Source organism: Mirounga leonina, unplaced genomic scaffold, assembly GCF_011800145.1.
Source record: "Mirounga leonina isolate KUSES-001 unplaced genomic scaffold, KU_Mleo_1.0 Mir_154, whole genome shotgun sequence".
Lineage (NCBI taxonomy): Eukaryota > Metazoa > Chordata > Mammalia > Carnivora > Phocidae > Mirounga > Mirounga leonina.
The window spans coordinates 46,207,538-46,233,964 of record NW_023270389.1 but is presented as its reverse complement, the minus strand read 5'-3'; the positions used below and the strand labels follow the sequence as shown (position 1 = coordinate 46,233,964).

General features: G+C 35.8%; 1 protein-coding gene across 1 annotated transcript; it reads left to right on the top strand.

The window, feature by feature from the left end:
- On the top strand, positions 1-25,527 carry PDC (phosducin). The gene is made up of 4 exons (XM_035009551.1): positions 1-52; positions 17,811-17,894; positions 20,884-21,035; positions 24,619-25,527. Exons 2-4 carry the CDS (start codon positions 17,834-17,836, stop codon positions 25,141-25,143), a joined length of 738 nt encoding a protein of 245 aa, XP_034865442.1. The 5' UTR covers positions 1-52; positions 17,811-17,833; the 3' UTR covers positions 25,144-25,527.
- Positions 25,528-26,427: the final 900 nt, after the last annotated feature.

Genomic DNA, 26,427 nt, shown 5'->3' with positions numbered 1-26,427 from the left:
GCTGCTCATCCACTGAACATAATCAAGGATACCAGGCACAGAGAACCAAACTGTGAGTCTGCAGGTAGTTTTCTTGGTGTAATTTTTAAAATTTTACATTAGGGGAAAGAATAATGATTTCACTGTTCATGTATATGGTGTGTTCTTTTGAAATATTTCAAAGTAACATTAAGTAATGACTTATCTAACTATAAAGACAAATTCTGGGTATCTTTCCCTCTTAAAGAGATTTGCACTAGTCATCTTCACTAATGTAAATTCTGTGTAAAAACATCATTTTGAGTCTGATATTCTAGACAATTAAAATAAAACCATGAATAGGGAATTAATTGTGAAATTTAAAATTCTTCAGTCCTCCCTTTGAGTGAAGAGAGAATTGAAGGAAAGAAAGGATGAGTCCTTGCACTTCGTATTTGAAGATTTGACTCCAAAGCTGTGAAAGGAGTATTACATTCAGTGCTAAGGCACTCTCAGACTTGGAACCAGGAACTTAACCAGTTGTGTGTTCTTGTTGTTTTATTTAATATTACATTTTTGGTTTTTTGGTGTGTTTTTTTTATCTTGAAAGTGGGGATAATAATATCTGTTTCAGGTTACTTCAAAAATTTAATGGCACAGAAATAATATTTTTAAAAGAAAAGTACAGGGAGTTTGTTGATATTTAATAAATTAAATGAAAACTTTCTTTTGATTGATTTTATATTTCTTCTATTTTTGCCTTACTGTGGAGGTGATTATGATTACTAATAAACTTTACAGTTTGCATCATGAAAATTAATGAAGTAAAATTTTCCCACTATTTTGCCATGAATATTTTTATTAACTGCAAAAATAGCTTTTACCTACAGCATCCATTTTAAATTATATATATTTTTGGCCATTATACATGCTACTTAGAATCACCTAACATTAAAGCTAAAAAAAATCTGAGAGATCACCTAACTAATCATGGCAATATTGTGCCTAAATATTCTGTTTATAAACTGCATTTGACATTATATAAGTTGCCAAAATATATATGAGCCATTCATGAAAATGTCTATAGTGAAATTATAACAATAGTTGCTAAAATAAGTGTATTTAGAAGATACAGAGATATTCAAAATAAGATATCTGCTCTGAATTTCCAACAAGATTCTGACATTTCTATTTGCTTCAAAACAATTAAGAAATATCTGTGTGTAGTAAGAGTAAACCTGAATAGGTTAATGTCTTTTTCTTTTATTAGGAGCAAGAATTCAGTTATACTTTGGAAGCTTATCTTTTCCCAGAATATTTGTAACTGATGATACTGGTAGACAAATAGAAGACTGCTATCTGTTATGCATTCCTGACATACAAATCATTTAAAAGGGTCCTAACATCTTCCACCTGTCCAGTCTCATTTGTTGAAAAAAGCAAAACTACTTGAGAAGAGTAGGAGCCAAGAAAACATTCTATATGCTCTGCAGTGTCTTATATCAAGGTTTCTATCACAGTTCTTCTATCCAAGTTGTTATGAACTTTAGGTACTAGGGAGCGTAAAGGTAATAAAGGGATGTTTTCAACAGTATCAAGGGGTGTGTTTTATATGTAAAGGAAAGAAAACTAACATTTGCTTAATGTCAACCACTTGCTCTGCATTAATTTGTTACAGCCATTCTGAGGATGGTGGGTCCTATAATCCATTCATAATTCTGGGGATTTACTTTTAAAGAAAATTCTCATGATGATAAAAAAAAATGTAAAAATTGACCTAACCCAAAATTAACAACTAAAGGTGGCAACAGAAATCCAGAATTTTGTGACTATCTCTGTAAAGTCCTCCTCCATTAAACAACTGAAATTCAGAAAATATATATAAACCACTATGACATAAATACTAAATGGAAAATCAAATTTAAATCACCACCTGCCATTTCCCACTTATGCACATATTTTTAGAAAACCTTCTTACTATTGTTTTCAAGCAATTTCATGTACATTTTATTAGCCTGTATGTCATGACTCCAAATTAATTTCCCCTTTAGTAATAAATCTCCCCATTCTTAAATGTCTTGTGGCAAACAGACCTTACTAGAAGCAAATCAAAATATTATGATAAAGGACCTTAGTCAGTAATAAGATAGGAAAATATAAAACAATTTTGAGATAAACGTACAATATATGTGTGACCATGTACACACACCCATACATACACACAGAGATATTCTTTCTGTGGAAGAGATAATTAGGCATAAGCAGTGCATTTTTGCATGGATTCCTAAATAAAATTTATATTAATTTGACTACAACTATTATTAATTTTAAATATTTGAGTATTTTAAATTTTTAATTATTTACTAATTATCATTTTTGCTCAACTTCTATTAAGTTCCTACAACTAAATACTATACATTTTACATAATACATTTCATATCATTTAATCTTCACACAGTCTTTTGAAGTAGACACTGTTATTACTCCTATTTTACAAACAAGAAAACTAAAGCACAGAGAGTTTTGTGATTTGCTCAAGGTCACACAGCCAATAACTGGCAGAGCAAGATTTGAACCCAAGTGTTAATGTGTTAATCATTATGCTATAATGTCACTTGGAAGCATTGTAATGCATGGTTCCTGCCCACAGGAAGCTTAGCTACTCCTTGGAGGAGAAGACATATATAAATAAATAAACTGGAGAGTAATTCAAGAAATTAATTGATCTAGTATGAGGTATAAAATTCCCTCTACATTGATGTTGAACCTAAGATCATATGTCACTCTTAGTAAAAATCTCCAGTTCTCAAAATCAATAAATAAAATAAAGGAGTGGATAGAGAAAGAAGAAATTATAGTTTGGGTGAAATCATTGGAGCTGTCTTTATGATTTGAGAGGTAATGGAGGTCTCCACAAACCTAGTAATAATTCCTATGAACTCCTAGATCATGGGTCTGTCAGACCTACTTGATGTGAAATTTCCAACCACTTTTTTTTAATAATAAGGGAAAAGCAGAACTGTTTTCTCCGGGAGTCCAATATGACATTGGGAAGACGGTCATGGCAAGGGTTAAAACATCTGACATCAATATATTAGCACTGGTGAGAACATTAGCCTGGCTTAGCTGATCAGATTAGTTCATAGTCACCTTGGAAAGCACAGGAGAACACAGACCTAAGGAGATGTATGGTTAGAGGTAGAAAAGGGTAGGACATGAAGCCCTGCAAGGCTGAGCAGCATACAGTGTGATACCCTTAATAAAGCACAGATCAAGACACAGAATCTTGGGTTTCTATAAAAGTCAGTCAGTTAGAAAGAGACAAATAACACGATTTCACTCATATGTGGAATTTAAGAAACAAAATAAACAATCATGGGGGAAAAAAAAGAGAGGCAAACCAAGAGATGAACTCTTTATTTTTTTTAAGATTTTTTTTTTTTTTTTTTGAGAGAGAAAGAGTATGTGCACGCACGCAGGGGTGGGGGGCGGCAAAGAGAGAGGGAGAGAGAGAACTCTTCAGCAGGTTCCATGCCCAGTGCAGAGCCCAATGAGGGGCTCGATCTCACAACCTTGAGTTCCTGACCTGAGTCGCAATCAAGAGTCAGATGCTTAACTGACTGAGCCACCCAGGCACTCCAGAAAATAAATTTCTGCCTCAAAAGTCTATAGTATTTTGTTAAAACAGCCTGAGAAGACTAAGATACCAGGAAGCTATGTTTACATGTGATTTTTGACAAATAAAAAAATGGCAGACAGTTTGAAAGACTGAAGTGTTAGTTTTCAAATACATGCCACACATTGAAAAGATTTTTATACAAAACTTGGGCTACATAATAGCACTAAGAAGCAAACCGACTTAATTTTAGAAATTGATCTTAAAGATTGCTGAAACCATAGAACTGTCAATTCCATTTAAAAATTGAAATACCATTCTTTGAAGTATATAATTAATTTTTTTTCTATTTACTTATTTGACAAAGAGAGACACAGCGAGAGAGGGAACACAAGCAGGGGGAGTGGGAGAGGGAGAAGCAGGCCTCCTGCCGAGCATGGAGCCCGATGCGGGGCTCGATCCCAGGACCCTGGGACCACGACCTGAGCCTAAGGCAGACGCCTAATGACTGAGCCACCCAGGTGCCCCTAAAATTAATTTTTAAGTAGTTGCTATGAGTCTATGAGTGAAATATCTTACTTTGCTGCACAAATCTCCATACAGAGCTAAGTAAAATGTTTCCATAATTTTGCATTTTTAGTTTCAGTTTGATACATAATTGACACATTATTGCATATAAATGATGCAGAGACATAGGACTGATGATCATTTCTCAATCCACATGTATGACTGTCAAGAATTAACAGTAGACAAATCCATTTTGTCTTTTGTATCAACTTTCCAGAGTCATTATCAGTCATTTAGAATCTATTCAGATAACTAGAAATAAACAGACTCTTCTATTACATTCAGTATAAACTAACAGGGTTTAATCTGAAACAGAGAAATTTATCATTCAAATAATTACTATGTCAAGGACTTTGGGGACATGGTACCTTATTGATCTGTTATTTTTCATATTCTCATCTTGGTTTTAATGCTTATACAAAAAATTAGGTTGGTTTATTTGGTTACTTTATTCATTCATTACACATTTTATTGAGGAGATGACAGACTAGAAAAAAATAAGGATTTTTGAGATCTGAGAGTCAGAGAAATCCAGATTTGAACCCTGGATCTATCTACTCCATAGTAGTTCTGTGAGCTTTGGCAAGTCACTGAATCTCCTGGGGCCTGAGAATCCATGTCTGAAAAATGAAGATACTAATTTTGTGAGAATTACAAATAGTATGTACAAAGTACCTAGCACACAGTAAGTTCTTTAAAAATGGCTGCTGTCATTTGTGGAGTAGTTACAACATGTGAAATAATTATAAGAAGACAATGATAAGTAAAAACTTGTTTCTGCCTCAGAAAAACTTACAGTAGTGGGGAAAAAGGAATGTAAAAATAAGTCCTATAAAATTGTTGTGGATGCTAGGAGAAAAGTTAGTCTAGGGCACAGTGATGAGATGACCCCAGTCTTTGCAAAACTACCAGTAAACTACAACAGTTAGTATTGAAAGCAAAGCTCTTCTTCAGAGCACTGAGAATGTACAAGTCAATTTTAAACTAGATATTCTGATTAGATCAGATCAACATATTTAAGATGATTAACAGATGTCATCATCACAGTATCACGTGAACAAGGATAATAACGATAATGAAATATTCTAGGGGTCGATTTTTTTTTTTAATTTTATTTACCTGACAGAGAAAGACACAGCAAGAGAGGGAACACAAGCAGGGGGAGTGGGAGAGAGAGAGGCAGGCTTCCCACTGAGCAGGGAGCCGGATGTGATGCGGGCCTCGATCCCAGGACCCCAGGATCATGACCTGAGTCAAAGGCAGATGCTTAATGACTGAGCCACCCAGGAGCCCCAGAGTTGAGGTTTTTAAAGAGTATTTTAAAACTAATGTTTAAGAATTAGTCTAATGTTAATGTGGTTAACTAATGTTGTTAATGTAGTTAATTAATGGTTTTGTTATAACTAACGTTAAACTAATATTTAAGAATTTTACTCACTTCCTATTCTAGATCATCAGTATTATGTTTAAAACAGAAACTACAAGTAGGATCATTTAAAATTGTCTCATATTATTTGATAGTAAGTAAAAACCACGGTTGGGAAGTGTTAGAGTTTTAAGGGCAAAGTTTGAGGAATGTTATCCCATATCAGCCATTATTTTAAATTACAATTAAAACCTAACACTAAGAGGAAACTAAAACCCTAACCTGGCAGAATTATGTTTTATTTTATTATTTTTTAATTTTTTAAACTATATGTCTCATCAACATTAACTTTTTACTTTTGCCTTTAAAAGAGTTTTTTTAGTAACCTTTTAAATGAATGATATTCTGTCAAAATCACCTAAATATAATTTTTACTTAGCACAGATTTTATTAACTGAAACAGTATTATAACTGTCTAAAATCAAGAAGGAACAACAACATCGATTTTTATAATATATAAGGTGGAAAATGCAATAATGGCTGAACCACAGTAAATCTTAGGTGGAATTTTCTGTCTTCTTGCCCTTCTTTATCACCAGTTTCCAAGCACACACAGATGTATTTACTATCACCCAAAGTCTTTAATAATCTTATTGTTATTTTAAATCCTTTAACCTAAAGCAGACATGGAATTTTTTAACCACTAATAATACCATTGCAAACCAAATGTTGATCATATTTTTTATTTTTTTAGATTTTATTTATTTATTCATAAGAGACAGAGAGAGGCAGAGGGAGAAGCAGGCTGCCCGCTGAGCAGGGAGCCCAATGCGGGACTCGATCCCAGGACCCCAGGATCATGACCTGAGCCGAAGGCAGATGCTTAACCATCTGAGCCACCCAGGCGCCCGATCATATTTTTTAAATGACTGTTAACACTATATGTACAAACATAAAAGATACATTTTTTATTTTATTTTACAGACTCACACACATAGCATTTACCATGTGTCTGGATCTAAGCACCTTCCAAATACTAATTCAATTAATTTTAGGATACTAATGCTAATTTTTTAAAAGATAAAAGATTTGAGAAAATCAAAAAACACCAAAGTGAGGTGATGACAAGGGATATTAACAGATCAAAAACACTAATAGCTAATTATACTCAAGTTGTGTCTTCCTCTGCAGAATCTTCAAGCAGTGCCAGCAAATATGCCTCATGTTTCAATATGTATCTTCCAATTTGTTTTTCTGTTGACTAGTTCCCCTAGTAGTAAACAGTAGTAAATTTCACCAGTCTTTTACTCTAACTCAAATGAAGGCATTAGGTAAAAATTGACTTTTTTTTTTTTTTTTCAAGAGAGAATGAGAGAGAGCATGAGAGGGAGGAGGGTCAGAGGGAGAAGCAGATTCCCTGCTAAGCAGGGAGCCCGATGTGGGACTCGATCCCAGGACTCCAGGATCATGACCTGAGCCGAAGGCAGTCGCTTAACCAACTGAGCCACCCAGGCGCCCAAAAATGGACTTTGTTTTTTACTAACTAGACAACCCAGCTGACTTAAGTCTTAGTATTTGTGAGTGCCATACTAGAAGAGTTTTGTTCTTCATGTAATTCATAGCCCAGGAAAATACCTGGCACATAGTCTATTCTTTTTTTAAATTATTTTATTTTTTTAATTTAATTTAATTTTATTATGTTATGTTAGTCACCATACAATACATCATTAGTTTTTTGTTGTTGTTGTTGTTGTTGTTTTTTAAATCTTTAAATTTTTTTTTTTAAGATTTTATTTATTTATTTGCGAGAGAGACAATGAGAGACAGAGAGCATAAGAGGGAGGAGGGTCAGAGGGAGAAGCAGACTCCCCGCCGAGCAGGGAGCCTGATGCGGGACTCGATCCCGGGACTCCAGGATCATGACCTGAGCCGAAGGCAGTCGCTTAACCAACTGAGCCACCCAGGTGCCCCAATACATCATTAGTTTTTGATGTAGTGATCCACGATTCCTTGTTTTCATATAACACCCAGTGCTTCATGCAGTACATGCCCTCCTTAATACCCACCATTGGACCAACCCATCACCCCACCTCCCTCCCCTCCAAAACCCTCAGTCTGTTTCTCGGAGTCCATAGTCTCTCATGGTTCGTCTCCCCCTCTGAGTCCCCCCCCTTCATTTTTCCCTTCCTTCTCCTAATGTCCGCCATGCTATTCCTTATGTTCCACAAATAAGTGAAACCATATGATAATTGACTTTCTCCACTTGACTTATTTCACTTAGCATAATCTCCTCTAGTCCCATCATGTTGATGTAAAAGTTGGGTATTCATCCTTTCTGATGGCTGATTAATATTCCATTGTATATATGGACCACATCTTCTTTATCCATTCATCTGTTGAAGGGCATCTTGGCTCTTTCCACAGTTTGGCTATTGCAGACATTGCTGCTATGTACATTTGGGGTACATATGGCTCTTCTTTTCACTACATCTGTGTCTTTGGGGTAAATTCTTAAGATATATTAATTGAATCAATGAATCAGGTTTTTCCCAAGTAATGGGAATGTCTTTTCAGTAAAGGGATTCTTTGAAATTGGCAAAACTCTTATTGAAAAATAGAATTTTTTTCTACTAGATTGCTAACTAGGGTGGCAAGAAGCAAGCTATGCTTCTTTTTCTTCAACATTTGAAATAAAATTATTTTTAGATTTTTTTTATAATATTTTATTTATTCATTTGAGACACAGAGATACAGAGAGAGAGAGAGAGAGAGAAAGCATGAGCAGGGAGAGAAGCAGAGGGAGAGGGAGAAGCAGGCTCCTTGCTGAGCCAGGAACCCGATGTGGGGCTCGATCCCAGGACCCTGGGATCATGACCTTGAGCCAAAGGCAGACGCTTAACCATCTGAGCCTCCCAGTTCCCCATTTTTAGATATTCTTAATGTACTTATTGTGTATTTATTATATTTATTGTGAATAGTAGCTACTCCAAATTAACTCTCAACTCTTGCAAAAAAAGAAAAAAGGCTGGCTTGTGTCTCTACTTTTTTGGGGACTAAGCAGCTACTGAAGTTACCAAAAGTTTCCATTACTTTTTTCTGTAGTGTTCTTTTGGAGCAAACTAATAATATTCATTTTCCTTAGACACAAAAATTATTTTTAAGTAATTGCAATAATTAATTAAGTAGTTTGGTTTTTTTTAAATATAATGTTTATTTATTTATTTTAAAGTAAGCTCTACACCCGGTGTGGGGCTTGAACTCATGACCCTGAGATCAAGAGTCACATGCTTGAGGCGCCTGGGTGGCAGAGTTGGTTAAGTGTCTGACTCTTGGTTTCAACCCAGGTCATGATTTCAGGGTCATGAGATCAAGCCCCACATTGGGCTCCATGCTCATTGAAGAGTCTGCTTAAGATTCTCTCGCCCTTTCCTTCTTCCCCTTCCCCCACCCCCCAAAAAAGAGAGAGTTGCATGCTCTACTGACTGAGCCAGGCAGGCATACCTTAAGTAGCTTTTTTTTTAAGATTTTATTTATTTGAGAGAGAGAGTGAGTGAGAGAGAGAGCATGAGCTTGGGGAATCAGAGGGAGAGGGAGAAGCAGACTCCCTACTGAGCAGGGAGCCCAACACAGGGCTGGATCCCAGAGCCCTGGGACCATGATCTGAGCCGAAGGCAGATGCCCAACTGACTGTGCCACCCAGGTGTCCCTTAAGTAGCTTGTTTTAACCAACATTTACTTATTTCTATTTTCCTTTATTTTCATTTTCCTTTATTCTTTTTCATTACTAAATCCATTCAACTTTAATATTCTTTATTACATTTATAGTTACATAAATCTTGTGTAATAAATTGGTATTCCCTTGACAGCTTTTTTTTAAATGGCTCAAACCGTTTGTTTATGTTTCCTCTTTTACATGAACATGAGAAAGATATATGATTTAAAATCTATATCTACAGTCTCCAAGAGCTCTTGACAGTCTTTTCTTAAAAGCCTTTTCTTGAGGGGGGGAGGAGCAAGATGGCAGAGGAGTAGGAGACCTAAATTTCGTCTGGTCCCAGGAATTCAGCTAAATAGGGATCAAATCATTCTGAACACCTACAAACTCAACAGGAGATTGAAGAAAAGAATAGCAGCAACTCTGAACAGAAAAGCAACCACTTTCTGGAAGGTAAAACATCTGGAGAAGTGAATCCGAGGCTATATTCGGGAAGATAGACAGTGGGGGAGGGGGCCTCCGACAGCCTCTACCGGCAAGTGATAGAGCAGCAGAGCACAAAACCGGAACTTTTAGAAGTTGGTTCTGCTGAGGGACGTCACTCCAGTGGCTGAGCAGGGGGTGGAACCCTCGCTGGGACAGTGTGGTCTCAGGACCCTCGGGGTTACAGAAAGACTGGGGGTGCCTGAGTGTGGCAGAGCTCCCAGGTATTGGAGAAGGGAAGCTGGCTGCAGAGACAGAGCTGAGGAATGGGCTCTCTGCTCGGGGTTGCCATAAACCATGATCCATGGCACTGTTGGGCCACTCCTTTTCCAGCAGGGACCCAACAAGCAGCAGATCCGGGGAGACTCCCCTTCCTCCCCTGGGAGGAGTGGTGTGGGAGCACACCACAGGAATCTGCTGGGTTTGGAGACTCCACAAGGGGTCATGTGCCAGAGTTAGAAATGCTCGGTCACAGGCCAGGTGAGCACAGTGTGGCTGGAGACTGGGGAGACAGGAGTGATTGCTTCTCTCTGGGGGCTCACTGAGGAGTGGGGTCCCGACTCCTCGGCTCCACTGGAGCGGAGATTGGGAGGCTGCCATTTTCACTCTCGGCCTCCAAAGCTGTACGGAAAGCTTGCAGGGAACAAAAGCTCCTGAGAGCAAACCTGAGCAAATTACTTAGCCTGGACCTGGCAAGGGTGGGGCAATTCCGCCTCCGGCAAAGACATTTGAGAATCACTGTGACAGGCCCCTCCCCTACTCGCCCAGAAGATCAGCAAGAACAGCCAGCCAAGACCAAGTTTACCAATCAATGATAATGGCAGAACACCAGCACTAGGGGAATACTGCACATAGAATTCATGGCTTTTTTCCATGATTCGTTAGTCTTTCAAAATTAATTTTTTAAATTTTCTTTTTCTTTTTTTTTGAATTTTTCTTTTTCCCTTTTTCAACCAACATCGTATCAATCCTTTTTTTAAAAAAATCTTTTTTATTTTTCATTTTTAGAGTCATATCCTATCCCTTCATAGTAGTTAACCTTATTTTTGGTATATATATATATATATATAAGTTGTTCTGTCTTTGAAATTTTGGGATACAGTTTCTTCTAACAGACCAAAATATACCCTAAATCTCTAGTGTATGGCTTTGTTCTAGTCTCCTGCCTGATCATATTCTCTCCCTTTATTTTTTAATACTCTTCTTTCTTTTTTCAACCAACTTCTTATCTTACCAATTCCTTTTATAAAATCCTTTATAATTTTCATCTTTACAATCATATTCTATCCCTTCATCATATTTACCTTTATTTTTGTACATATATAAGCTTTTCTTTCTTTAAACTTTTGGGAAGCACTTTTTTCTAACAGACCAAAATATGCCCAAAATATAGTGTGCAGCACTGATCAATGCGCCTGATCATATTTGATCATATTCTGTTCTGTTTGTTTGTTTATCTTTTTCTTTTTTTTTTTTTTTTTCTTTCTTTCCCTTTCTTTCCCCCTGGTTTCATGTCTCTTCTGATTTGTTTAGTGTATATTTTTCAGGGGTCATTGTTATCCTGTTAGCATTTTGTTCTCTCATTCATCTATTCTCCTCTGGACAAAATGACAAGACAGAAAAAATCACCTCAAAAAAAAGAATAAGAGGCAGTACTGAATGCCAGGGACCTAATCAAACAGACATTAGTAAGATGTCGGAACTAGAGTTCGGAATGACGATTTTAAAGATACTAGCTGGGCTTCAAAAAAAAGCATGGAAGATATTAGAGAAACCCTTTCTGGAGAAATAAAAGAACTAAAATCTAACTAAGTCGAAATCAAAAAGGCTATTGAAGAGCAATCAAAAATGGAGGCTCTGCTAGGATAAATGAGGCAGAAGAGAAAATCAGTGATATAGAAGACCAAATGATGGAAAATAAAGAAGCTGAGAAAAAGAGAGATAAACAACTACTGGATCACGAGGGCAGAATTCGAGAGATAAGTGATACCATAAGACGAAACAATATTAGAATAATTGGGATCCTAGAAGAAGAAGAAAGAGAGAGAGGGGCAGAAGGTATATTGGAGCAAATTATAGCAGAGAACTTCCCTAGTTTGGGGAAGGAAACAGGCATCAAAATCCAGGAGGCACAGAGAACCCCCCTCAAAATCAATAAAAATAGGTCAACAACCCAACATCTAATAGTAAAACTTACAAGTCTCAGAGACAAAGAGAAAATCCTGAAAGGAGCTTGGGACAAGAGATCTGTAACCTACAATGGTAGAAACATTAGATTGGCAACAGATCTATCCACAGAGACCTGGCAAGCCAGAAAGGACTGGCAGGATATATTCAGAGCACTAAATGAGAAAAATATGCAGCCAAGAATACTCTATCCAGCCAGGCTGTCGTTGAAAATTGAAGGAGAGATAAAATGCTTCCAGGACAAACAAAAACTAAGGGAATTTGCAAACATGAAACCAGCCCTATAAGAAATATTGAAAGGGGTCCTCTAAGCAAAGAGAGAGCCTAAAAGTAACAGAGACCAGAAAGGAACACAGACAATATACAGTAACAGTCACCTTACAGGCAATACAATGGCACTAAATTCCTATCTTTCAATAGTTACCCTGAGTGTAAATGGGCTACATGCCCCAATCAAAAGACACAAGGTATCAGATTGGATAAAAAAATAAGACCCATTGATATGATGTCTGCAACAGACACATTTTAGACCCAAAGACACCCCCAGATTGAAAGTGAGGGGGTGTAAAACAATTTACCATGCTAATGGACACCAAAAGAAAGCTGGGGTGGCAATTCTTATATCAGACAAATTAGATTTTAAACCAAAGACTATAATAAGAGAGGAGGAAGGACACTATATCCTACTTAAAGGGTCTATCCAACAGGAAAATCTAACAATTGTAAATATCTATGCCCCTAACATGGGAGCAGCCAATTATATAACCAATTAATAACAAAAGCAAAGAAACACATCAACAACAATACAATAATAGTAGGGGACTTTAACACCTCCCTCACTGAAATGGACAGATCATCTAAGCAAAAGATCAACAAGGAAATAAAGACTTTAAATGACACACTGGAACAAATGGACTTCACAGACATATTGAGAACATTCCATCCCAAAGCAACAGAATACACATTCTTCTCTAGTGCCCATGGAACATTCTCCAGAATAGATCACATCCTAGGTCACAAATCAGGTCTCAACAGGTACCAAAAGATTGGGATCATTCCCTGTCTATTTTCAGAACACAGTGCTTTGAAACTAGAACTCAATCACAAGAGGAAAGTTGGAAAGAACTCAAATACATGGAGGCTAAAGAGCATCCAACTAAAGAATGAATGGGTCAACCAGGAAATTAAAGAAGAATTTAAAAAAATTCATGGAAACCAATGAAAATGAAAACACAACTGTTCAAAATCTTTGGGATGCAGCAAAGGCAGTCCTAAGAGGAAAGTATATAGTAATACAAGCCTTTCTCAAGAAACGAGAAAGGTCTCAGGTACACAACCTAACCCTACACCTAAAGGAGGAGAAAGAACAGCAAATCAAGCCTAAACCCAGCAGGAGAAGACAAATAATAAAAATGAAACTAGGAGCTGGTTCTTTGAAAGAATAAATAAGATTGATAAACCCCTGGCCAGACTTATCAAAAAGAAAAGAGAAATGACCCAAATCAACAAAATCATGAATGAAAGAGGAGAGATCACAACCAACACCAAAGAAATACAAACAATTATAAGAACATATTATAAGCAACTATATGGCAGCAAATTAGATAATCTGGAAGAAATGGATGCATTCCTAGAGATGTATCAACTACCAAACTGAACCAGGAAGAAATAGAAAACCTGAACAGACCCATAACCACTAAGGAAATTGAAGCAGTCATCAAAAATCTCCCAACAAACAAGAGCCCAGAAGCCAGAATTCTACCAAACATTTAAAGAGAATTAATACCTATTCTTCTGAAACTGTTCCAAAAAATAGAAATGGAAGGAAAACTTCCAAACTTGTTTATGCGGCCACCATTACCTTGATCCCAAAACCAGACAAAGACCCCATCAAAAAGGAGAATTACAGAACAATATCCTTGATGAACATGGATGCAAAAATTCTCACCAAAATACTAGCCAATAGGATCCAACAGTACATTAAAAGGATTATTCACCATGACCAAGTGGAATTTATCCCTGGGCTGCATAGGTTGGTTCAACATCCACAAATCAATCAACATGATACAATACATTAATAAAAGAAAGAACAAGAACCATATGATCCTCTCAATAGATGCAGAAAAAGCATTTGACAAAGTACAGCATCCTTTCTTGATCAAAACTCTTCAGAGTATAGAGATAGTGGGTACATACCTCAATATCATAAAAGCCATCTAGGAAAAACCCACAGTGAATATCATTCTCAATGGGGAAAAACTGAGAGCTTCCCCCTAGGGTCAGGAACATGGCAGGGATGTCCACCATGACCACTTCTATACAACATAGTATTAGAAGTCCTAGCCACCGCAATCAGACAACAAAAAGAAATAAAAGGCATCTGAATTGGCAAAGAAGAAGTCAAACTCTCACTCTTTGCAGATGATATGATACTTTATGTGGAAAACCCAAAAGACTCCACCCCAAAACTGCTAGGATTCCTACAGGAATTCAGTAAAGTGGCAGGATATAAAATCAATGCACAGAAATCAGTGGCATTCCTATACACCAACAACAAGACAGAAGAAAGAGAAATTAAGGAGTCGATCCCATTTACAATTGCACCCAAAACCATAAGATACCTAGGAATAAATCTAACCAAAGAGGCAAAGAATCTGTACTCAGAAAACTATAGAATACTCATGAAAGAAATTGAGGAAAACACAAAGAAATGGAAAAACGTTCCATGTTCATGGATTAGAAGAACAAATATTATGAAAATGTCAGTGCTATCTAGAGCAATCTACACATTTAATGCAATCCTTATCAAAATACCATCACCTTTTTTCAAACAAATGGAACAAGTAATCCTAAAATTTGTATGGAACCAGAAAAGATCCCAAATAGCCAGAGGAATATTGAAAAAGAAAAGCAAAGCTGGCGGCATCACAATTCCAGACTTGAAGCTCTATTACAAAGCTGTCATGATCAAGACAGTATGGTACTGGCACTAAAACAGACACATAGATCAATGGAACAGAATAGAGAGCCCAGAAATGGACCCTCAAATCTATGGTCAACTAATCTTCGACAAAGCAGGAAAGAATGTCCAATGGAAAAAAGTCTCTTCAACAAATGGTGTGGGGAGAATTGGACAGCCACATGCAGAAGAATGAAACTGGACCATTTCCTTACACCACACACAAAAATAGACTCCAAATGGTTGAAAGACCTCAATGTGAGACAGGAGTCCATCAAAATCCTAAAGGAGAACACAGGCAGCAACCTCTTCGACCTCAGCCGCAGCAACTTCTTCCTAGAAACATCACCAAAGGAAAGGGAAGCAAGGGCAAAAATGAGCTATTGGGACTTCATCAAGATAAAAAGCTTTTGCACAGCAAAGGAAACAGTCAACAAAACCAAAAGACAACCGACAGAATGGGAGAAGATATTTGCAAATGACCTATCAGATAAAGGGCTAGTATCCAAAATCCATAAAGAACTTATCAAACTCAACACCCAAAGAACAAATGATCCAAACAAGAAATGGGCAGAAGACATGAACAGACATTTTTCCAAAGAAGACACCCAAATGGCCAACAGACACATGAAAAGGTGCTCAACATTGCTCAGCATCAGGGAAATCCAAATCAAAACATCAGTGAGATACTACCTCACACCAGTCAAAATGGCTAAAATTAACAAGTCAGGAAATGACAGATGTTGGCGGGGATGTGAAGAAAGGGGAACCCTCCTACACTGTTTGTGGGAATGCAAGCTGGTGCAACCACTCTGGAAAACAGTATAGAAGTTCTTCAAAAAGTTGAAAATAGAGCTACCATATGACCCAGCAATTGCACTACTGGGTATTCACCCCAAAGATACAAATGTAGGGATCAGAAGGGGTACATGCACCCCAATGTTTATAGCAGCAATGTCCACAATAGCCAAACTGTGGAAAGAGCCAAGATGTCCATCGACAGATGAATGGATAAAGAAGAGGTGGTATATATATACAATGGAATATTATTCAGCCATCAAAAGGAATGAAATCTTGCCATTTGCAACGATGTGGATAAAAATGGAGGGTATTATGCTGAGCAAAATAAGTCAATCAGAGAAAGACATGTACCATATGATCTCACTGATATGAGGAATTCTTAATCTCAGGAAACAAACTGAGGGTTGCCGGAGTGGTGGGGGGTGGGAGAGATGGGGTGGCTGGGTGATAGACATTGGGGAGCGTATGTGCTATGGTGAGTGCTGTGAATTGTGCCAGACTGTTGAATCACAGACCTGTACCTCTAAAACAAATAATATTATATGTTAAAAAAATTAAAAAAAGGAGATAGTATGAAGGGAAAAATGAAGGGAGGGAAATCAGAGGGAGAGATGAACCATGAGAGACTATGGACTCTGAGTAACAAACTGAGGGTTCTAGAGGGGAGGGGCCTGGGGGGATGGATTAGCCTGGTGATGGGTATTAAAGAGGGCATGTACTGAATGGAGCACTGGATGTTATACACAAACAATGAATCATGGAGCACTACATCAAAAACTAATGATGTAATGTATGGTGATTAACATAATAAACAAACCAAAAAAAAGCCTTTTCTTGTTCAAGTGGGTAAAATCAAATTGGCAAAGATCTTTGACAACCAGTGATTCTGGGTAGAGATTATAGTGATGGAAACAATAAAATTATGAGACCATAAAGTTATGCTGGGAGCAGATGTCATAGCAAAAAAGGAATCAAGACAGAGAATTCTGGCTTACCATTTCATGCCTTGGGAAAGCACCAAACAAACCAAGTCCAAGCACAAATCAATAAAAAACTAAGATGGGACTAAAGGCATAAGTTGGATGACATCATTACCTAAAACTGACTGTAAGAAAGAGGCAAAGGGGAGAAGGTAAAGGAAGAAAGAGTAAAAAGATGGTATATCACTGTTAGTATATCCTCCCTGACTCGGAAATTTCAAAAAAAAATCACAACTATATGGACCCTTTAGGGAATGTGTTAGTATGTATAATAATAGAGTTTTCCAGATGATGGAAAGATAATTAAGTAAACAAGTTAGATTTATGTGAACGAAGAATAAATAAGTTCTATATCATGGCATCAATGAACTTCCTATGAATAAAATTCCATGTGCTTTTGGTAGATATTGTGACATATTTTAGCCAAAATTCTATAGGCATAGTTACTAATTGTTATCATTTGCTTGGTGGGTAACATCATCAAAACTTGCTTTATGGTATGGAGAGATGTTCTGGTGTTAGTTTTTGAATAGCATTGTTCCTTAGATCATTATTCTTTAATGCCAATTCAGAAAGGATTTGTCAAACCTTACTGAAAAAAATGACTCTATTACAGTATGTTAACTTTCATCTAGGTTCAAATCCTTGCTCTACCACTTACTATGTGATCATAGATAGATAACTTAAACTCTGTCCTTCAGCTTCCTCAATTGTAAAATGGCATTAACAATTGTCCTTGCCAATATGGCTATGTGAGAATTAAATGATTTTTGATACATAAAGTAATTGGAACAATGTCTGGCACAAAGTAAGTATTAACAGTAAGTATATAATTATTATTAATTTTTAAAATTGTGTTATACAAAATATTGGGATATAATTGTATGATATTTGGTAACAAAAAAATAAGTAATAAATAATGTTCACTAAGTACATAGACTTAAATTAAAGGCTTTTTAAGTAAAAACAAACTGCAAATTACATAAAATCTTTAGGTCAAAATATCTTTAATAATACAAACATTAAAGTAATGTCCTTTTATGAGGAGGCAGAAACATCCTAAACACCATCATTTAGTGAGAACTCTTAGCCTAGCATGGAACTTGGCAGCAAGAGAATAATAGGATATAATTATATATATTCTAGCATTCATCATTACTTCTTTGTTTATGCTATAGATTATATCAAATCTAAACCTAAAATGGAAGAAGCCAAAAGCCAAAGTTTGGAGGAAGACTTTGAAGGACAGGCCACACATACAGGTATGCAAATCCAAAGAAAAAAAAATCATTAAGTTAAAATTAAATGTGGATATCTCTAATGTTCTTACTGCCCTTATTGAGTATGAAATTTAAGTAATATCTGAATGGTTTGATGGAATCATCTAAAAAATATTTGAGTGGGAAAATTAATGTGAAATCAAATACTCTTAAAGTAGTTTTATTTAGATGTCAAAGAATGAGAAAAACACTAATTATTGAGAAATTCTTAATACCCAACTATCATAAGCCCTCTTCTACATTATAATTAAGCTCTTTCCTCTCTAATTTCCCTGACTATGATCTTTCCTTGCAATTGTAAACAATAGTAGACAAAAAGGTAAATAGTTTTTAATTTTAATTTTTTGAATCTGAAGAAAATAAAGAAATGATAAAACATTCTTAAATCAAATGGATTTCAGCATTCCTCTAGAAACACTGACTTCAATTCATTTCATCCAGAACCTGTTTTCCTAATATGTTAAATTGTATGGGACTGTATATATGCCACTACTGAGTTTAAAAATCAAATAGCATGTCAGTTTAAAAGTTTAGTTTGTACCTCTTAAGCTTCTTCATTTATTTTGTATACCTGCAACTAGAATAATATTGTATACCAACTATACTTCAGTTAAAAAATAGATAACATTAAAAAAATAAATAAAAATAACAGTTTAGGGTTTTTAACTCTATTGAATCTTATTAAACTAATATTCTCCCCTCTCTTTTAATAATACGAAATGGACTCTTTAAATTTAGCCAAAGAGTTGAATGAATTCACATGAGTACTAGACAAAATGCATGGGAGTTCATTTTATTATTTTATTTTATTTTATTTTATTTTATTTTATTTTATTTTATTTATTTAAGAGAGAGAGCAAACATGAGCAGGGGTAGGGGCAGAGGGAGAGGGACAAGCCCGACTGCCTGCTGAGCAGAGAGCCCCACCTGGGCTTGATTCCAGGACCTGAAGATCATGACCTGAGCCAAAGGCAGATGCTTAACCAACTGAGCCACCCAGGTGCCCGAGGAATTCATTTTATAATAACAGTGTGAAGAGTACCTTTCTAAGTATGACAGAACCAAGAAACCATAGAGGAAGATTGATAAATTCAGCTATAAAAATGAGGGAGGGAGGGAAGGAAGGAAAGAAATGTCTGTTGCTAGGTCATCAGTAGCAAATTTCAAAAAACATTTGACAAACTGGGGGAAACCAGCTGCAATTCAATTGACAAAGGGTTAATTTCCTAATAAATACTGAAAGTTCCTACAAATCAATAAGAAAAATCACAACGATCAAATGGAGAAATGAGCAAAAGATAGGTCAGAAAAAAATAGCACTTATGGAGTTAGTACTATAGTGAGATACAGTTTTTTCACACTGTAAAAGTAAAAAGTTTAATAAGACACTTTGAAAAGAGGCATACTCATACATTACTGGTAGGAGTGTAAACTAGTACAACCTCCTTAAGAGTAGTTTAGCAATATCAAAATTAGAAATATATATACTTTTTGACCAAGTGATTCTAATACAATAACCTATAGATAGACCTGCATAGATAGAAAAAAATGTATGTGCAAGGTTCTTCACTCAGGATTATATATTATAGAAGAAATGGGGAAGCAACAATATACATCAACAAGAAACTCTTTTAAGTAAATGAATATCTACACAATGTAATACCATGCCTCCATTTTTTTTTAAAAAAGGAAGAATCTCTTTATGCATGTATATGAAAAAAATCTCTGAGATACATTATGAATTAAGAAAAGCAAGGTGAGAAAAAGCGTAAAAAAAAACTTGTAAAAAAAAAGGAGAAAAAAGATTCTCTTTTCTACACATATAAACACATGCAATGCATATTTTGTATAAATAGAAAACATATCTGGAAGATGAAGACAATACAAGTAAACAGAAAACAATGAATATAATTTTAATATAAGTAACTTTATATTAAAAGTATATATTAGATATTAGATAAATTAAGAAATTGTTAAGAAATATGTGGAAGAAAGAGAATACATCCACACATATAATATTAAAGGTATAGATATGGCTAATCTTTAGTGAAGGATATTTAAAACTCCATATTTCCAAGGATTTAGGCCTTCTAAGCACTTTTATCATTTATCAGGACAACTGAACATCTGAATTCCAGTTGGATCATCCTTGACTTAGTTTTTCCTAATCTGCAAATCCCATCCTCTCTCCATTTGTAAAAGGTTCTTAGAATCTTTTTTTTTTTTTTTTTTTTTTTTGACAGAGAGAGACAGCAAGAGAGGGAACACAAGCAGGGGGAGTGGGAGAGGGAGAAGCAGACTTCCCACCAAGCAGGGAGTCTGATGCGGGGCTCGATCCCAGGACCCTGGGACCGTGACCTGAGCCGAAGGCAGATGCTTAATGACTGAGCCACCCAGGCATCCCAAAGATTCTTAAAAGGAATTGGATGATTATGTAATAATTTTCTTAAAGCTATTTTAGTTCTGTTATTTGAGGTCAGGTCTTCTCTAACTGGTTGTCTTGTATGTGATATTGTTGTTGTTTTCTGGATCTTGATATCACTTCAGTTTGTTTCCCCAATAATCTCAGTGTCCCTGTTAATAGTGTGATGCCAATTCTAGATTATTGCTGAAGCTTCCTTCTTATTTAATAAAAGTGCTATTTTTCTAAAATTCTAGTTCCCCTCTACATTCTAATGTTTTAATATCTTTACCCTCAAATTTTGCCAATAGTTGAAAGTATGTAATTTGTATTTTCATTAATGTAGATGTTTCAGAGAAATTCTTAGCCAAAACCCATTTAACAAGATTAATGTGGGAAAACATTTTTATGAGCAGGGCAGTCAGACATTTCTAGCCCAAACAAGATGTTTTTTTATGATACAGAAGATGACAAGTCTATTCCAGTGATGATACTTACACAAATCTCAATTGTATAAATAGTTGTTTTGAAAATAGAGAGGGAAACGATTTGTTTTTTCTTTTATTCCAGGACCCAAAGGAGTAATAAATGATTGGAGAAAGTTTAAATTAGAGAGTGAAGACAGTGATTCAGTTCCACCTAGAAAGAAGGAGATTCTCAGACAAATGTCTTCTCCTCAGAGTAGAGATGACAAAGACTCAAAAGAAAGATTCAGCAGAAAGGTAAGGAAAAATCAATAGTAAATAACTTACAATGTGTTTTTAGTTTAAATGACTCTAAAGAATCACTTTAGAGATATAAAATAGATATATTTCAAAAATATTTATTATAATATTGTTTATGTTGGCAAAAAAAAACAAACCCAGGAAATGAAGTAAATACCTGTGAAGGTATTCCATATTTAAAAATGTATAGCAGCGGGTGCCTGGGTGGCTCAGTTGGTTAAGTGACTGCCTTCGGCTCAGGTCATGATCCTGGAGTCCCTGGATCGAGTCCCGCATCGGGCTCCCTGCTCGGCAGGGAGCCTGCTTCTGCCTCTGACCCTCCCCCCTCTCATGCGCTCTCTCTCTCTCATTCTCTCTGTCTCAAATAAATAAATAAAATCTTTAAAAAATAAAAAAAATTTAAAAAATGTATAGCAGCTATTAAAAGAATGAGTTATAAATACATGAATTGACTTACAGGCAGTTCTGTAAAATGAGAAAACAAGATAACGGACTATTTTAGGTTATATGATGATCCCATTCTCTAGAGCAAAGGGAAAAAAAATACATATCACTGTATATGTTTTTACACTTATATAATTATATGAACAATATGTGGAAGTTTGGAAAGACACTCACCAACTTGACAATATTGGTTATTTAGAAGGGTGGGATTGATTGAAAGATCTCAACTTCCTTTTTCCAAATAGGAAAAAGAAGGTAAGAAGAATAAGCCACATATTTTTAAAGGTATCATGATTTTTTTAAAGCAGAATTTAAAAAGACTCACTTATTTACTTGTTATATAATGTGTATGTCCATGTGCTATGTCAAAATGTGTAAATGGAGATTATCTCAGAGTATTAGAGTGGTGAAATTTCACTATTTATTACTTTCTTCCTTTAGCTTTTAACCCATTTTTGAATCCTTATAATTACTATGCATTATTTATATAACAATAATAACAACAATCATATTAATTTAAAACCCATTAAGTGACTTCCATTGTGGAGTAAATCACTTTAGTGGGTTATTTATCTCCAAACCAATGCGTATGAGTTGTATATTGATTCTCAACAGACAGACTACATCAGAAACATCAAGATCTTGTTTCCAGATTTGGGTTCCTTCACTGAGACACTATGTGATATAGATGAGACAATTAAATTTTCCCATCTGAAGAATTGCAACAACACATCCTCTCTTTGTTTTAAAGAGATGTGAAGAGAAAATAAATGTAAAAGTATTTGAAACATGTAAAATGCCATACAAATGAGAGACATTATGATTATTAAAGGTGTTGTACAGGTTAAGCTTGAGAAGTGTATCTGAATGCCTAAATACCTGAATATATGAATGGAACAAATTCTCACAAATGCATATGTAAATCAATATTATAATATTGATATAATATTTGTATGATTCAGTCTGTTAAATTGACAGAACTATGGTAGCAACTTAAAAATTATAGAAAACATTTAACATTTTTTAGGATTAAAACAAATAAAATTGAGAATTATCTTAAAGCAAAAAAGTAATATGACAGGAAAAAGAAATATAAGAGGCAGAGGGCGCCTGGGTGGCTCAGTTGGTTAAGCAACTGCCTTCAGCTCAGGTCATGATCCTGGAGTCCCAGGATCGAGTCCTGCATCAGGCTCCCTGCTCGGTGGGGAGCCTGCTTCTCCCTCTGACCCTCCCCCCTCATGTGCTCTCTCATTCTCTCTCTCTCAAATAAATAAAATATTTAAAAAAAAAAGAAGGAATTAATGAAAGCACCAGATAATTCTACTTAACCTGAATCTTAGTATCATCTATAAAATGAGAGTAATAATACCTACCTCATAGGTTTATTGTGAGGATTAAGTAAAATAATCTATGCAAAGTGCCTAAGACATAATAGATTTTCCATAAATACTAGTTTCTTGCCTTCTCAATTCTCCTCCACTTTAAAAATTATCAGCAGTTGCTGTTTGAGAGGCTACTTGATGGCAAAGCAGCAGCGAATCCAACTTCTGTGATTCTGGGTGGCTCCACATCTCTCAATCATACTATGTCCCACATTGTTCCTTCATATATATGTACATACACATGTATACATACATATATATGTATTTTGGTGGAGGAGGAGAGTGTTTAGCATTCTATGGAATAAGTTAATAATGGTGTAGCTATTTAAAAAGGCTCTGTAGGTACTTTTACACTCTAGCTGCAGTGGAAAGTAGCTGTCTTGGAAGATGGAAGTCTTTTCTCACTTTAGCCTAAACCAGTAGCTAAGAATCACCTGAAGGGCTTATTTAAAGATGGCTCACTCAGCCTCACACATGTAAGTTCTAATTCAGTAGATCTGGGGTGGTGCTCCAAAATTTGCCTTTCCCAGAATTTCTCAGGTGCTGCTGTTGCTGCTGACCCAGCATTAACCTCTTGAATGATCTTATGAACAGCAAATAATAGTAAAAGCTGTCTTGCTTGAATTCTATCCCATATATTCCAAAAAGTCAGTAAGTGATATCATCTTTTTTTTCTTTTTAAAGATATAATCTTTTAAAGAACTTTTGTGGAGGAGACACTAATATTTAAAGGCATTTGTTGGGGACACATTTAAATTATGTGTGTATACTCTTTTTATTTTTTAGGAAAGCCACTCGAGAGTAGACCCTGCTGGGATTTTTTTCACCCAAAGTGATGGGTAGCTAACTGGTACATTTTTTACTGAGATTGTGACCATCTCGTGGCTCAACTATACTCAGTAATATTTAGGCATGCATTTAATCATGCAATAATTACTGAGCTCCCATTTTATGCCAGACACTATAGCAGATAGTGAAGAGAGATGAATGATACAAAATTCCTGCCCCATGGGACATATCAGTTATAAAAACTATTATGAGGGTGCCTGGGTGGCTCAGTCGTTAAGCGTCTGCCTTCGGCTCAGGTCATGATCCCAGGGTCCTGGGATTGAGTCCCACATCGGGATCCCTGCTTGGCAGGGAGCCCGCTTCTCCCTCTCCCACTCCCCCTGCTTGTGTTCCTGCTCTCGCTATCTGTCAAATAAATAAAAATAATAATAATTATTATTATGAAATAAATAAATATATAACACAATGTCAGATAGTGTTTGTTGTTATGAAGAAAAATAAACCAATATAAGGAATAGAAAGCATGGTATGGGGACTCTTTTAGGTAGTATAATCAAAGAAGGTAATATTTGAACAAAGGCTTGAATGTGGTGAAGAAGGAAAAGGCCTTCACATCAGGAGTGAGGTAGGATGGTGGGGAGAAAACAGTAAACGCAAACTTTTTGAGTTGAGAATAGGTTTGGTATGTCTAAAGATTATAAATTACTGGGGGCGCCTAGGTGGCTCAGTTGGTTAAGCATCTGCCTTCAGCTCAGGTCATGATCCCAGGGTCCTGGGATGGAGCCCTGCATAGGACTCCTGCTCAGTGGGAAACCTGCTTCTCCCTCTCCCTCTGCCCCTCCTCCCTGCGTGTGCATGTGCGTGCTCCCTCTCTCAAATAAATAAATAAAATCTTTAAAAAAATTTTAAAAAGAATATAAATTTCTGACCAAATTATCTCTATCATTTCTTTTGTTTATTTCTAGATGAGCATTCAAGAATATGAATTAATTCACAGGGACAAAGAAGATGAAAATTGCCTTCGTAAATATCGTAGACAATGTATGCAGGATATGCACCAGAAGCTGAGTTTTGGGCCTAGATATGGGTTTGTGTATGAGTTGGAAACTGGGGAGCAATTCCTGGAAACCATTGAAAAGGAGCAGAAAATCACCACAATTGTTGTTCATATTTATGAAGATGGCATTAAGGGTTGTGATACTCTAAACAGTAGCTTTACATGCCTTGCAGCTGAATACCCTATAGTCAAGTTTTGTAAAATAAAAGCTTCTAATACAGGTGCGGGGGACCGCTTTTCCTCAGATGTACTCCCCACACTGCTCGTCTACAAAGGTGGGGAACTCATAAGCAATTTTATTAGTGTTACAGAACAGTTTGCCGAGGAATTTTTTGCTGGGGATGTGGAGTCTTTCCTAAATGAATATGGGTTACTACCTGAAAGAGAGATACATGCCCTAGATCAGACCAACATGGAAGAAGATACTGAATAAAGAATCATTATGTCAACATCTCATATTTCTCCTTTACAAGTTGAATATTGATTTTGGTAGTATCCATATTCCTTTAGAGAACACCAAGTATGGCCATGGTTATTTTAATTTGTGAGAAAAAAAAGATTGATGCTAAAATTATTTTATTAGCATTACTTAAATGAATAGAAGGTTTTACTACAAAATATTGTAGTCTTCAGCAATAGGTTAGTAGACAAAGAGGGTATGAATAATATTGTGACAGTTTTCAAAAATCCTTTTCAAGTTATGTGTTGGCTTTTTTACTCCTTGTTTTTTCCTCAGTGGTATTATTTGGACTTTTCAAATTACATTATCAATCATAATTTTGCTTGTGTGATAAGAATAAAGTCTCATGAAGAAATAAGGTTTCTATTTGAAGTTTATTCTTTCTCAAGTACTACATTATCAAGGCCCTAAAAACATTACATAACCCAAAATACAAAAAAAAAAAAAAATCATTCAGTAAGATATCTTACATTATATATATATATAAAATCATTCAGTAAGACATCATACATTATATATATATATATATATATATCTTATAAGAAACTTAGAAACTTTGTGTCACATTAAAGTTTTTAAAAAAAGGTAGTATTTCTTTTTTTTAAATACAACCTCAGAAGCTAACCTTATTTAGGAAAAAAATTTTACTTTATGGACAAAAGAATATTTAGTAGTGATAATAATTACAACTATCATTTTTTAATTACCTATTATGGGCCAGCATTTTATACATATAATGTATAATTTTTAACCACAGTTCCACAAGTAGATATCCACAAGTGGATAGCACTTTATAAATGATGAAACTGAAATTCATAGAAGTTCTATTTCTATTTCCCTTGAAAACACTGCGAAAATTTTCCTCCTACACAAACAAATGGAAATGCAAAACAAAATATAATTTGAAAAATGTTTTTAAATGCCTCACAAATGAGCTGTAGAGCAAGATAAAAGAAACTTTTAGGGGTCTGAATGAGAGTAGGAGATAATGGTGAGTGAAAGCTGAAGCACCATGGCCTATATTTGAAGACATGGTGCTTGATAAATCACCCAAAACTGGCTCCCTGTGGGAAGTCTGCTTAAAACAGATTTTCTTGGGGTGTCTGGGCGGCCCAGTTAGTTAAGTGACTGCTTTCAGCTCAGGTCATGATCCCGGAGTCCTGGGATTGAGCCCCGCATCAGGCTCCCTGCTCAGCAGGGGAGTCTGCTTCTCCTCTCCCTCTGCTCATTCCCTCCCTCCCTCCCCCTCTCTCTTTC